At 36.6% G+C, this 16175-nt stretch overlaps 1 protein-coding gene across 1 annotated transcript; it reads right to left on the bottom strand.

Moving 5' to 3' along the window:
• Positions 1 to 259: 259 nt before the first annotated feature.
• Positions 260 to 4911, bottom strand: PABPC5 (poly(A) binding protein cytoplasmic 5). Its single transcript, XM_061409094.1, has 2 exons — positions 4655 to 4911; positions 260 to 4105 (listed from the first exon to the last, which is right to left on the bottom strand). The coding sequence occupies exon 2, from the start codon at positions 3963 to 3965 to the stop codon at positions 2817 to 2819; it is 1149 nt and encodes a 382-aa protein (XP_061265078.1). The 5' UTR covers positions 3966 to 4105; positions 4655 to 4911; the 3' UTR covers positions 260 to 2816.
• Positions 4912 to 16175: the final 11264 nt, after the last annotated feature.

Below are 16175 nucleotides of genomic sequence, written 5' to 3'. Positions count from 1 at the left end.
CTAGCCACAATTACTGCTTTTCTTTATACTGACTAGCTTTTTCAAAACATTAATAATTTAAATACTTAAATATTCTTCCAAAGTGTATAAAATGCTTATATTTGAAGTTTTTAGCTTCTATATATATTTCATGATTCATTCTGAATCAAAGTATTTGCAAAGGTCTTAACACTGACACTTCAGGTTTACAAATTCAAATGAAAACTGGCAATAGGGGAAAGGAATAGAGAGCACATATGGTAAAATAATTATCAATGTATTGATAAGTACTTTAAATTTTATTTGAAGTTTCTTCCTTTTCATATATTTTATGATCACATTGATGTAAACAAGTAGGCTCATAAAATATGAAAAATTATATTCCGTTAGTTTTTTTCTTTTGTCAATTTAAATGAAGAATATATCATTAACACTTTACAAATTTTAGGTACATATATATCAATACGATGTGCATTTTTGTTTTTCTAGTAGATTTATGCTTTTACATGCTATAGATAATTTTTGTCAAGCTCATATAACTCATACTGTTTTTAACCAAGGATTTTCATTACAGCATTGTTTACAAACATAGAAAATATTGAAAAACATATAAATCTCATTTAATAATGAAGTACTTAGATAAGATATAGTACATCCACACAATGGAATACTATGTAGTCACTAATTGATGATACAGATAGATTGGTATTTATTGACATGAACAGATGATTATGTTTTGGCTTAAAATTAAAAGCAAAACAAAACAAAACCATACATATATTTGCTTTTTTTTTTTTTAAAACAGAGTGTGTATACATAGGGGAAAAGGCATGAAAGGATAAGCACACACTTAAAAAGTTAATAGTGGTTGTCTTGGAACTATGGGAATTTTACTTTCTTCTTTGTAAGTTTCTGCATCATTGTACTTTTTTTTTACAAGGAGCATGTATTATGTTTATAATCAATAAAAACCATAATTTCCATTTGAAAATGTTTGATAATGAATATACAAGTAGTCTGTAGATAAACAATTACATGAAAACAAGTTATTCTGATTATTTTATGGGCAAAGAGTTAACAGAAGTGTTAAAAAATTATATATTTATATTGTTTTATGTATGCAAGATTTCTACATACAGAAATAAAAATCAACTGACAATAGAGATAAAATATTTTCTTATGATTGGATTTGTGGTATGAGTCAATGCTATTTTTAAAAAGTAATAATTTAAGTTTTACATAAATTAAGTATTTATTTCTCTAACTCAACATGGATTTGAACTGGCATATATTAACAGAAAGGCAATTCCAAAGAAAAGGGCTTCCCAGGTGGTGCAGTGGTAAAGAATCTGCTTGCCATTGCAGGAGACACAAGAGACATGGGTTCAATCCCTGGGTCAGGAAGACCCCCTGGAGTAGGAAATGGTGACCCACTCCAGTATCCTTGCCCAGAAAATTCCATGGACAGAGGAGCCTGGTGGGTTACAGTCCACGGGGTCTCAAAGAGTTGAAGATGACTGAGTGACTAAACAGAGCAGCAGCACAATCCAAAGAAAATAAGAAAGTAAGTGTAATACAGATTGAAAGGTAGATGGGTGTGGACAAGAGGGAACTACAAGTGAAACACAGAAAATCCATCATATAGAAGTCACAGGGCAAATAACATAACTGCAACATAGAACAGAATATTTTTTCATAACTTGCAAGTAGCTAGACAAAAAAGAGAATCATACTGGATTAAGAGATCTCATATGATGGAGGTATGCTACTTAATCAAGAGAGAGGACCTTTTCCTTAATTTTGAAACATCTGTGAATATTATCTTGTGAATATATTCAACAGTTTACAAGCGGTAATAACAAGTTTAATAGAAGTTATTCTTCAAAGTAGTTTTCAACATCATTACATGGAGTATTTACCTTTTATACTGATACGACAAAGGCTGAAGGTAATCCTAAAATTAACTATAGACAAAGGCAATTTAGTGTTGTTATTCACCTTTTTTGTTAATTAAACACAATCCAAATATACATACTAAAGAGTTTAGCAAAACGAGCGATAAGAATGCTCCTTAGCCTGTCTTCAAATATTAAATCTCTGAGGAAAGGTTTCTAAGATGAAACTTAGAATTAAAAAAATCAATCTTTAAAGTGTTAATCTTCTAATGTACTGATTGGTAAAGTACCAATATTCTTATTGAAGTTATAAAGTTAATAGTGGAAACTCTCAAAACTTATTCAAATCCACTATGAAGTCTGTGGTATGCCCTCAGTATAATAAAGAAGGGAAAATATAAATAAATAAAAAAAGGAAAAAGCTCACATCTTTAAAAGGGAATATTCATTTTAAATAATAATTTAAAGTCAAATTATGCATAAACATTAACTGGATCACATACACTTTCCCCTGCTCTACTGATTTCTCAAAAAGCAAGTTAGAAGTTTTCACTGTGATAGACTCAGATGTAAGGACCTAATGAAATTTTATTTCATTAGGAGAAATGAAATTTAGTAGTATTAGCGAAATAAGGAAGGACATATGCTCAATTAACTCATGTTGATTAGTTTAGGACAAGTGTGTGGAGGAATAAACTTTATTCTATATACGCCTAAGGATATTATATCGAAAAATAGTACAAAATGACAGTTTTACAATTAGAAATTATGTTCTTCACTAAAATGAACAAGGCTTTCTGGTTTCACTTTTTTTTTTTTCCCCAAAAGAAAGTATTCACTTAAAAAAACCTGTTAATTGACATAAAATAACCTCTTATCACAAAGTAGCCCAAACTAAGTAGGCACCAGCTTAAGGCTGAAATAAATTGAGCATTCTTATCCTCACCACCTGCGCCTGGCCTGGCCCAGAGTGACTTGCAGAGGCTTGGAGCCCACTATGCGACCATTCATCTCATCTACTGCTTTGGTAGCCTCTTCAAAAGAGGAGAAGCAGATAACACCAAACCCTTTGCCTTGCCCCACCTCCACCATCACTTTGGCCCGACTAATTGACCCAAAGGAAGAAAATTCCTCCTTCAGTTTTTCATCATCAATGGTCTCGTCCAGGTTCTTAATATAGATAGGCACCCCTGGAGGCCGACTTTTTTCTTTTAATCTCAGCCGCTCAAATCTTCTCCTTAACTCAGCAAGACGTTCAATTTTCTTCTGTGCTCGCCCTACATAGAGCACTTTCCCATCGATGGACTTTCCATGCAGATCTAACACAGCCTTTTGGGCAGCCTCATGTGTCTCATATCTCACAAATCCAAAGCCTTTCGATTTCCCACTGGAATCTCTTATTACCTTAACGCTTTCAGTTGGCCCATACTCACTGAAAAGTTCCTTCAGTTTGTCGTCATCCATGTCATCTCCAAAGTTTTTAACGAAAACATTAGTGAAAGTCGCTTTATCCCTAGTTCTAACTTCAGCAGCCCTCTCTTCCGGAAATTTGAATCGGCCAACATACACCTGGCGGTTGTTGAGCCGCACTCCATTCATGTGCCAGATGGCCCTATTGGCAGCGGCCAGGCTGTCAAAGTGCACATAGGCATAACCCTTAGAGCCATTGTCATCGCATACGACTTTGCAGGAGAGAATGCTCCCAAAAGCTGAAAACAGATAAAAAAGGGCCCTGTTGTCAATGGATTTGTCCAGGTTTTTGATGAATATATTTCCAATTCCAGACTTTCTTAAGCGATCATCTGGCTGAGACCACATTAGACGGAATGGTTTGCCATTAATCAAATCAAAATTCATGGTGTTCAGTGCCCACTCAGCATCCGCAGGAAAGCGGAAGTTAACGTAGCCATAGCCCAGGGGGCTGCGGGTCACCGGGTCACGGCAGATTCGAGTGAAGCGCAGAGGTCCAGCAGGCCTGAACTTTTTATATAACATGTCCTCAGTAACATCTGGGTCCAAGTCACCCACATACAGGGCAGCCTTGAGGTACTTCTTTTTCTTGCCAGCAGGATTAGGCTCCCCACTCCCCATCTCTCTGAGCACAAGGAGAAGGCTCTCTTGGGAGAGAAAAAAAGGCTGCTTTCTCTAAGCTATGGGCCAAACAGCTGTTCACAAACAGAAAAAAGCCAAGGCGAAGAAAGCTAAAAGCAGACTCAGAATCACTGTTGAGGCTGAGAAAAGGAAGTTCAGAAACAGCTGGTCAGCAGGCTCAGAACAAACGCATCAGAGAAAAAAGCACCCCAATAACGAATCTATTCTCCCTAAGGGGGCTTAGAATTTCCACCCATTCAGATCTAAAATCAGTTTCAAAAGCCAGTAGTAGGAAAGAAATGTCCCTTCCCCCGATAAATAGTAAGAAATCACTAAGCAGCAGGCTGGCTCCCCACATCTAGCCTTGTCGACAGAGGCCTCACGACCGATTTTCTGCATAAAAATAGGCCTCAAGCTCCCGTGGGTTTAAAATGATAGCAACAAGGGCAGGGGCCGAACGTGTATTCCTCCGCCGGCTGCCTGGCCGGTCGGTCTCAGGCGGGCTCGCAGCTCACTAAGGCCGCGCTATAGACACTCAGCGTCAGCGAAAGGGCAAACTGGACACTTGGTGCCCTGCGGCCAGGCAGGAAGGCTGCAAGCAGCGAATCGCGCAGAGAAACAGACAGACAGACACACGCGCCGGGGACCGGAGACCGCCCAGATACCCAAGATGCCCACTGGGTACGGACCGAGTGATGCGCGGTGATTTCGGCAGCCTGAGACTCGCGGCGGGTCCGGAGGGACTGACTGGCGGACGCGCACTGGGTCAGCTCAGACGCGAAGCGGTTCCGGACAGATGCGGGGCGGAGTCAGGAGAGAAGGGCAGATGCCCGGCGGGCGGGCAGAGCGCAGACGGATGGACAGGGATTGTTCCCCGCAGGACAGACTGAACCAGGGACTAAAAAGCCTGTAGCTGTGGTGGGGCGAGCCGACGGGCGGGGCGCAAGGAAACCCGGAACTGTGCTAAGGAACTTCCCGCTTCTTCCCGCTTGCTCTCTGCCAAGATGTTAAAAGATAGAGAAATTGAAAAGGTTTCTAGATTTTTTTTCTTAGTTTTGAAAATATATTTATTAATTTAAAATATTACGTTTAGGCTGCTGACCCCAAAATCAAGTCAAAGGAGGTGACGACCTAGGTGGAGAGAACTGTCAAGTTGTTTTATTTATTTATTTATTTTTAACGAGTTCCCTAAATCGTTTCTTCTTAGGAAATAAGATATAGGTTGCCTACTTTCCTGAGTGCATTGGAAAGTCAATTGACAGCTGTTCTGGACTCCCAGTCCAGTGCTCAATGATCACAGGGTCAAATAAAACACATGCCCATTTTGTAATTGGCTTTTATTCTTACTCCATTAAACTTCAGCATAATGGTAGCATTATCCCGAGGTAATAGTCAAAGTTCCTTTTTGCTGCTCCAGTAATACTGCTGCTGCTGCTAAATCGCTTCAGTCGTGTCCGACTCTGTGCGACCCCACAGACGGCAGCCCACGAGGCTCCACCGTCCCTGGGATTCTCCAGGCAAGAACACTGGAGTGGGTTGCCATTTCCTTCTCCAATGCATGAAAGTGAAAAGTGAAAGTGAAGTCACACAGTAAGTGTCCGACTCTTCGTGACCCCATGGAGTAGAGCCTACCAGGCTCCTCCGTCCATGGGATTTTCCAGGCCAGAGTACTGGAGTGGGTTGCCATTGCCTTCTCCGTCCAGTAATACTAAGGTTTTAATAATTGGAAAGCCATAAAATGACTTTTAATGGTACTTAGTGAGCGGCTCAGCTGGTAAAAAATCCGCCTGCAATGAGGGAGACCTGGGTTTGATCCCTGGGTTGGGAAGATCCGCTGAATAAAGGAAAGGTTACTCACTCCTGTATTCTGGCCTGGAGAATTCCATGGACTATCCATGGGATCACAAAGAGTCTGACACGACTGAGCAGACTTTCACTTTCAGTGCCAGAAAACGTTGAGGATGTGCTGCCTCCATAATCATGAATTACAAAATCTTAAAGAGATAAAAGCTGTAATAATTAATGTTCACAGGTGAAATAAACACATATTTATATAATCACTTTACATAATTTGTAATTTCAACTTGAATTGTCAACTTTAAACCATTGTAGGGAACAATGCTATAAGATTAGACTCAACTCAGAGCTTTCCCAAGATCTTTCTTTAGAGTTTGCAGCAAACTGTTTTGGGAGAAGACTGTTACCTTATCTTCAGAAAATCGCCAATGTCTGTAATGCACAACTCAACCAGCCCATTCCTTAAGACTTCCCCTCAAAAAGAAAATCCAAACAAAACATGTCACTACAGTTAGACTGGAAAGGATCCTGGGGAAAAATTATGCAAGAGAAGGTGTGTATATGTGCTCAGTGGTTAAGTCCTGGCTGACTCTTTGCGACCCCATGGACTGTAGCCCTCCAGGATCCTCTGTCCATAGGATTTTCCAGGCAAGAATATTGCAGTCAGTTGCCATTTCCTCCTCTAGGGGATCTTCACCCCAAACGGTGTTGTAGTAAGAAGACATTCCTAGAATAAAAGGCTAAATTCATGTGTTGTTTCATTTTTTACAGTTTCTATTAGACAGTATAGTTGACGGAAGATGACAGTTTTCCCTTATTATTTACTCAAATATTTTGTAATTTTCTTTACTGAGCTCTTGCTTGCTTTCTAGGATTCTTGCTTAGCTAAGACATGGAGACCGTGAGAGAAAAACAAATACAAATTAAAAAAAGTTATAGAGATCAGATCAGATCAGATCAGTTGCTCAGTCATGTCCGACTCTTTGCGACCCCATGAATCACAGCACGCCAGGCCTCCCTGTCCATCACCAACTCCCGGAGTTCACTGAGACTCACGTCCATCAAATCAGTGATGCCATCCAGCCATCTCATCCTCTGTCGTCCCCGTCCCGTCCTGCCCCCAATCCCTCCCAGAATCAGAGTATTTTCCAATGAGTCAACTTTTCGCATGAGATGGCCAAAGTACTGGAGTTTCAGCTTTAGCATCATTCCTTCCAAAGAAATCCCAGGGCTGATCTCCTTCAGAATGGACTGGTTGGATCTCCTTGCAGTCCAAGGGACTCTCAAGAGTCTTCTCCAACACCACAGTTCAAAAGCATCAAATCTTTGGCGCTCAGCCTTCTTCACAGTCCAACTCTCACATCCATACATGACCACAGAAAAAACCATAGCCCTGATTAGACGGACCTTTGTTGGGAAAGTAATGTCTCTGCTTTTGAATATACTATCTAGGTTGGTCATAACTTTCCTTCCAAGGAGTAAGCGTCTTTTAATTTCATGGCTGCAGTCACCATCTGTAGTGATTTTGGAGCCCAGAAAAATAAAGTCTGACACTGTTTCCACTGTTTCCCCATCTATTTCCCATGAAGTGGTGGGACCGGCTGCCATGATCTTCGTTTTCTGAATGTTGATCTTTAAGCCAACTTTTTCACTCTCCAAGAGATAGACTAATATAAAAACTGGTCTTAAAATAGTACCACATTGACCAACACGCAGAAACACTTGTGAACACGTGCTTACTTTATTGTCCTTAGAACATAAACTTTATAAACATCTTTCCTCATAATCTTAATTAACAATGGGCTAGAATTTGTTTTTATTTTTCGGATTTAAAGCTATTACTTTAAAACATGTAAAAATGTAAAAAATCTTAACTGTAAAAAATGTAAAAACTGTAAAAAATGAAACAACACATGAATTTAGCCTTTTATTCTAGGAATGTCTTCTTACTACAACACGCTTTGGGGTGAAGATCCCCTGGAGGAGGAAATGGCAACTGACTGCAATATTCTTGCCTGGAAAATCCTATGGACAGAGGATCCTGGAGGGCTACAGTCCATGGGATCTCAAAGAGTCAGCCAGGACTTAACCACTGAGCACATTAAAACAACAACATAAAGCCAAGAGAATAATTCCCAAAGTATTATCACTAAAATAAAATCAATATTTTATTTATGTAATGATCTAAATGCTGTCCCTATTCCAATTCATTTGTATGTATTTTCTCTAATATTATAGATGAAATGGAGTTGTTGAAAATAATTATTTTCAAAATCACCTCTTCTCTATACTTAACAGCCATTTGGGGGTCATTACAATATAAACATTTTAAACTAGGGCTTCCCAGGTGGCACTAGTGGTAAAGAACCTGCTTGCCAGTGCAGGAGATATAAGAGATGGTCGGTTTGATCCCTAGGTTGGGAAGGAAATGGCTAACCCACTCCAGTATTCTTATCTGGAGAATCCCATGGACAAAGGAGCCTGGCAGGCTCCAGTGCATAGGGTCGCAGAGTCAGACATGACTGAAGTGACTTAGCACAAAATAAAAAACTATATTGAACATTTTGTCAGATCAAAAATCGGAAATTTAGAACTGTTGTGAAATAAATGAATTTTAATAGAGTTCCCTCTGCAAAGCAGAGGTTTATGGGGGAAAGGGAATAATTTTCATCTATAATGTATTTAATCATTTTAATATTTATATTGAAAACTGTCTCTGGAATAACAATCAGATGTAGGGCGTTTCTTTGACATTTTTATTATATGTGAAAGGCGAGTTTATAGTCTACATAAACCTGATCTGTATGTTAAATCCATTAAAAATCCCTGCCCAGATTCCTAAGGCAGTTGATTGAGTATATCTGAGTCTTTCTAAATCTGAGAAATATTTTTCATGAGGAAGGACTCCTGGACAACTGGCATTCTAAGTACATCCCACCACATTGTTATGTACAGTTGGTAGTAATGTGTCAGCATGAGTGGAAAAAGAGAGTTGGAAATTTATATTTTTCAGCCTTATCTTAGCAGGCACTTGATCCTGTGTTTTCCCATTAAAAGTCTGACTTGTGCAAGTTGCTGGGATTTCACAATGAAAATAAACTACCTGCTCTCTTGAATGAAGTCTGGGATGACTGAAAAAATATGATAAAGTAAAACCTTTTTTAAATAGAACTTCTCATTTTTTTAGACAAAGAAAGGAAAACTGCAAAAAAAAAAATGGCATTAAGAATGCAGTATCAGCAGGCATTTCTACAATAAGTTTTAGAGCCAGTAGTAGTTCTTTTACTCTATTTCCAAATATTTTATCCTGATCCATGAATATTTATGCTCTGGATGATAATCCTGAAGGCCCTTTGATAATACTTTTTATCATAGAAAGATTAAACTGTGTTTATTAGAATGTACTTATTAAAGTGAGAAAGTAAATAAAACTGGCAAAGTTTCAACAGAATTTACAATGAGACAGGATTTATGCTAAATTGTAAATAAATCAGAATATCACATTCCTCAATATTTAACCAAAACTTCAGTATTTTAAATTATAGTGCTATAGTTTAGATATTTATTCAAATGCTGTGGCTATAATTCATACATTTATGACTCTAGGTAGTTTATTGGAAATTAAGATCCTTCTAAATAAAATAATTGTATATAAAACTGAATAGACTGGATTTTGAATGAATGCCTAGTAATTGCATAAATTTACATTGTAGTATCCCATGGGTTCATTTTAAACTAATAGGATCCAATTAAAAGAGCACTGTAAGTAGACACCTAACTAAACCTAAATATATGTTAAGTTGTTTAAGTTGTTAAATAAGCAAAGTGATAAAATATAGCCTTGTCATACTTCTTTCCTAATTTTGAACCAGTCTCTTGTTCCATGACTGGTTCTAACTGTTGCTTCTTGACACACATACAGGTTTCTCAGGAGACAGGATTTTGTTTAATATTTTTTAAAAATATATTGAACATATATTTATTTAATCTGTTATTAAATAAACATTTTAGTATGCTTTTAATACTCAGATTTATTCACAGTTGAATGCATGATTTTTTAAAATTCAACAGGGATTTATTTAATGAGAGAAATGGAAAAAAAAAAAACTGTTAAACTTTCAGATGTATAAGCTGGGTTTTGAAGAGGCAAAGGAATCAGAGATCAAATTGCCAACTTTGTTGGATCATGCAGAAAGGAAGGGAGTTTGAGAAAAACATCTGTTATACTCCTGCTTCATTGACTACACTAAAGCTTTTGACTGTGTGGATCACAACAAACTGTGGAAAATTCTTAAAGAGATGGGAATATCAGACCACCTGACCTGTCTCCTGAGAAACCTGTATGCATGTCAAGAAGCAACAGTTAGAACCAGATATGGAACAAGTGACTGGTTCAAAATTGGGAAAGGAGCATGACAAGGCTATATTTTGTCACTTTGCTTATTTAAATTCTGTGCAGAGATGGGCTTTCCCAGTAGTGCTAGTGGTTAAGAACCCACCTGCCAATGAGGGAGACATAAAAGATGTGGGTTTGACCCCTGGGTCAGGAAGATTGCCTGGAGGAGGACATGGCAACACGCTCCAGTATTCATGCCTAGAGAACCCATGGACAGAGGAGCCTGAGGGACAGAGGACATTCCACAGTGTTGCACAGAGTTGGACACGACTGAAGTGACTTAGCATGCACACATGCACAGTACATCATGTGAAGTGATGCGCTGGATGAATCACAAACTGGAATCAAAATTGCTGAGTGAAATAACAACCTCAGATATGCAGATAACACTACTCTAATGGCAGAAAGTGAAGAGGAACTAAAGAGCCTCTTGATGAAAGTGAAAGAGGAGAGTGATAAAGTTGGCTTGAAACTCAGCATTCAGAAAACTAAGATCACGGCATCTGGTCCCATCACTTCATGGCACGTAGAAGGGGGAAGAGTGGAGGCAGTGACAGGTTTTATTTTCTAGAGCTCCAAAATCACTGCAGATGGTGACTGCAGCCATGAAATTAAAAGATGATTGCTCCTTTTAAGGAAAACTATGACAATTCTAGACGGTGTATTAAAAAGCAGAGGCATCACTTTGCTGACAAAGGTGTGTAGAGTCAAAGCTACGGTTTTTCCAGTAGTCATGTACGGATGTGAAAGTTGGACCAGAAGGCTGTTCACCGAAGTATTGATGCTTTTGAATTGTGTTCTGGACAAGACTACTGAGAGTCCCTTGGACTTAAAGAAAAACAAACGTCAATCCTAAAGGAAATCAACCCTGAATATTCATTGGAAGGACTGTTGGTAAAGCTGGATCTCCAATATTTTTTCCACCTGATTGGAAGAATTGACTCATTGGAAAAGATCCTGATGCTGGGAAAGATTGAAGGCAAAGGGAGAAGGAAGTGGTAGAGCATGAGATGGCTAGATAGCATCACTGACTCAATAGACATAAATTTGAGTAAACTCCAGGAGATAGTGGAGGACAGAGGAGGCTGCCAAGTTATAGTCCATACACAAATCCCACATTCTTTGATTAAAATCTTGAGATACAGTTATTTCACTTGACCTAGAACAATCAATAAAATAATTTTTAAAATGTAAATTTTAAGCTTTATTTTTATTTTCCTTATTAATTGTGGGAAAATACACATCAAATTTGTTATCCTAATGATTTTTAAGTGAATAATTCAGTGGCCTTACATTCACATTGCCATGCAAACTACATCACTATCGACCTCCAGAACACTTCATCATGCCAGACTGAAACACTGTACCCATTAATCCATACTTTTGGATGACACAAAATATGTTAAGCTATTTTTGGATCTTGGGCATTAAAGCTGCTTTTAGTTATTTTATTGTTTCAGCACAGTGCTATAATAAACATCCTTATTCACCTATTTTCATATATTATTACTCATTTCGATTAACTAGATTCTCAGCAGTGGGGATCATACAGTTAAATGGTATGCATATTATTAAATATATACTGTCAGACTTATGTAAAAAATCTTGATGCAATTTACTTATTTTACCAATAACATAGAAATTTAGAAGAAATGGATAATTCCTAGCAAAATGTACTCAATAGCTCAGTCGTGTCTGACTCTTTGTGACCCCATGGGCTGTAGGCCACCAGGCTCCTCTGTCCATGGGATTATCCCATCAAGAATCCTGGAGTGGGTTGCCATTTCCTCCTCCAGGTGGTCTTCCCAATCCAGGGATCAAACCTGCTTTTCCTGCAGTTCCTGCATTGGCAGATGGATTGTTTACCACTGAACCTTCTGGGAAGCCCTCTAACAAAATAGGAATTACCAAATTTGATTCAAAGGAAAAGTGGTAGAACAATTGCCATAGAACAGATTAGAGAATGATTATACATATGCTATGAAAAAACAAACAAACAAACAAACAAACAAAACAGGCACCGGCGATTTTATAGTCAAGTACTATTATAAAATCTTTTAAAAAAATACATGTAGTGCTAATGCTATTCAAACTATTCTCAACTGTTAAATCTTGCTAATTCACTTTAATAAAATTGTCTCCAAGAGAGACATTTCATAAACCTAGCTCATGTTTTCAAACCAGAATAAAGGTATAAATTGATGCTCAGTCTATTTGCTGATAAGACTTGGATATATATTGTCTCAGGTGTGTGTATGTGTGGGTGTGGGAGTACGCAAATTACAGGAGCTGGGTTAAGTGTTACATAATAAGGATTCAGAAGGGGATACATGATGGGAAGAAAATTAAAGACTGGTTTAAAATATCAAAACAAGATAAAACTTATTTCAGATACTGACCATCATATCTTGCATTTTTTTCCTTTCCTTCAGGACAATCTGTTCAGAAATGTGAAACATGGAGAACAGCTCTTCACAGATAACATAAACTGAACGTTTATATAAGCAGATGATTAAGGAAAATTCTCTGCTTGCTTTTCCTGGCATAATAGTTCAAATGTAAAACAATACCTTATTGTTTAATGTTTATCAATGAGAGGATCATAGCACTTCTATCTTTTAAAACATTTCCTGTCCAAATCCCTGTCTTGTGGATACAGACACACTAAGTACTCAGATTATTTCTGTGAAAGTTGTTGGGACTTCTGTTGTATCCTGTTTGTTCATCCATATTTATCATCATAATAAGTAACAGAAACTGTATGCCCATTTTGTTCTGAAATCAATCATTATCTTCATGCTTTGATACATATAACAGAGTTATATTAAGTAGAGATTAGATTTATAAGGTGAAGTACCTTTATTTTCCATTTGGTTTTTAATTCCTTAGTACTTCTTCACCACAATTTCAAATTTCAAATACACTCTTAAAGATAAACTTCTTTCATTATAGAATTTCTTTCTATGTAATTCTTCTTTTGGAGTGAAATGGTATAACAGAAATATTAATGCATTCATTAAAAATTTGTGACTATTTCCATAATTTTTAAATTAAAATTATACATTTAATTCTTTACTGTGTCCTTTACATTTAATTCCTGTGCAATATCAGAGAGCCTAAATGACAAGACTAGTATCTGATGGTGTAAAAACTTGCAGAAACTCACAAGGATTAAAGTAAACTAATTCTTCTGATCTGGAGAGAAGATACACTTTCTAATTACTTTGATTTTCCTCAATAAAGAGTCATCAGTAATGCTCACTTTTTGATTGCAGTGTAATCAAAATAATTATTCACTGACTTAGAGCAGCACCTAAGCTCTAGCACATTTCCTTTAGAAATACAGACTTCTTTGGAATATTTAAATTTGGATTAAAGGGATAAACCTACCACAAAATTTCAAAGGATATAAGGGGTCCTGGGATTGTAACTGTTAACTAAAGAATCCTGCTTGTGACCCCAATTATTATCTGTTGTTTATTTTTGTAATATATTTAAGTCTTAATACTAGACTTTGACTGCTGAAACATTCTTAAAACTGATTTACTAATTTGACTGAAAAATCATTCATTAATAATGAGAGGAAATTTGTCTTGGTTAATTTATTTACCTATTTGTGGCTCCAGTAACATTGAAATGACCTTTAGAATGTTTGGATACATTATTCATCAATTTAAATGAGCTCTCTGTTTCACTTTGACTGCTAGACATTTTGTGTTTGCTTCAACTCTCTCCATTCCCCACCCACCAAGACATTTATTTTTCTTCACATAACTGTTTCAAGAAGTTATCCAATTTTCAAGACATTTGATATATGATGGTATCAAGATACATTTTAAGGTTTATTTGTGGTATATCCATTTGCTTAAATAAAATGTAATTTTTGAGGGTCCCTATGTGCCAGACACTTTGGCACTGGTAATAGAATGTTGAATAAGATACAGGTGGTCTTTGTTATACATTAGAATTCTTACATTCCAGAGGGGAAATATCATAGACAAATAAAAAAGAAACAATTTATGACAAGATCCATATGGGAAATGCTCAATTGAGTGTTGTGATAGTAGTTAATAGTGGGACACAGACTAGCACAGACTATTTTAAAATAAAAGGGACCTTCATAAGCTTTTTCAAATGAGCATCTATTTAACAAACATAAAAGATTTAAGTGAAAATTATGTTGATAGATATAATGAGAAATTATTACACTGAATGAGGTCTGTAGGTCCTAGATAAGAAATCATTTCGCCTTTCCAGAATAGCAGTTGAGTGAGAAAGGATGTAGCTATATTGAAAACAGTATATGTTTGGAATTAATTTTTGTTCTTAGTATAGTTTACTAGCCATGGAAAGTATAGGTCAAGCATTAAATAAGCCACCTCTATTAGACTTTTCCACAACTGAGTTCTTATAAAGGTTGCAGACAAGATAGAAGAAAACAATAATTATATGAATAATTGCCACAAGGAAATAGGAATGAAAATCTTTAAAATTACTTTATGATATCTATTTATTCATTTTCATAGATGGTGTTTTTGAAATTTTTCTTCTGTAAATTTTGTATGACTCTTCCTCCCTCTTTCCCTCCTCCTTTCTCTTTTTCCTTCATTGCATTAATCATGCTAGACTGGTGATTCCTGATTTAGGACATAAAGATAAAGGTATTAAGTATGTGTCTTTGCATTACTGCATTATTACATCTAGTCTAATTGTAAGTATTGTATTGTATGTAAGTTACTACATGTGGAAAGATAAGTGGAGGTGTAAAAACAAAAAGCAAAACAAAACAAAAGAAGAGGCCTAGAGAATAACCACTTTTGAACTTAATTGCTTCTACTTGGGCAGCCTCACAAAGATCTAAAAAGAAAATAGCATCTACCACTTATTCATTTTCCATTTCTTTCCATTTCTTATTCTCTTTTTCTCTCTGCCTTTAAAAACACTTCTTCAAGACCTAGCTTAATTAGTCTTTCAAGATTGTATATTCCATTTTTGTCCCATTTAAATACTTTCCTATACTAATATATGGGTCCTTAGACTTCTTTTCTGGATGAAGTATATGATCCTGGGGAATAACTTCTAAATTTTATACTGAAAAAAATCACTTTTCTCTTCTTGTTCAGTTGAATTGAATTGAAATGACCTAGACCGAAGTGAACTGAAAAGATTTATACAGGGTCAATACATATTAAGGGTGTATGCCCTCTTACAGACAAGAGAGACAAAATGAATGCATTATGCAACTGAGCCGGGACCTGGTTTCATCATATTTGTAAACAAAGTATTATAGGCAGCTACTACTAATCACTAGATTTGGCATGTAAGATAAGCCTATATGGGATCCCAGATACCTTAAATATATTATTAATTATTTCTTCCTTTAGAAAGTTCATAGTTTACATTAGGGTTTACCCTTGGTGGTGTACATGTAGTGGGTTTGGCAAATATGTAATTCTACTTATCTACCATTACAATTTCATTCAAAATAGTTTCATTGTCTTAAAAATCTTCTGTGCTTTGCCTGCATATCCTGTTGCCTTCCATAAACCCTGAAAATCACTGGTTTTACTACTATCTTCATATTTTTGCTTTTATCAGAATGCCATATAGACTAAATCATATAGAATGTAGCCTTTTCAGACAGTCTTCTTTAACTTAGTAATATATGTATACACTTAAGGTTCTTCCACATCTTTCTATGTCTTGAAAGCTCATTTCTTTCTATAGTGCTGACAATAGTCCATTGTCCAGACGTATCACAGTTTACTTATCCAAATACTGATGGACATCTTGGTTGTTCCAAGTTTTGAAAATAATGAATAAAGCAAATATAAACATCTGTGTGCAAGTTTTTGTGTGGATGTAAATTTTCATTTTGTTTGGGTATATGTCAAGGAATACAGTTGCTGAATCCTATGCTAACAATATGTTTCATTTTGTAAGAAACTGCCAAACTGTCTTCCAAAGCTGCTTTGCCATTTTTCATTCCCATCAAAAGTGAATGATAGTTCCTGTTG

Source organism: Bos javanicus, chromosome X, assembly GCF_032452875.1.
Source record: "Bos javanicus breed banteng chromosome X, ARS-OSU_banteng_1.0, whole genome shotgun sequence".
NCBI lineage: Eukaryota > Metazoa > Chordata > Mammalia > Artiodactyla > Bovidae > Bos > Bos javanicus.
Note: the sequence above shows the minus strand (reverse complement) of the source record. Positions and strands in the feature narration are given on the sequence as shown.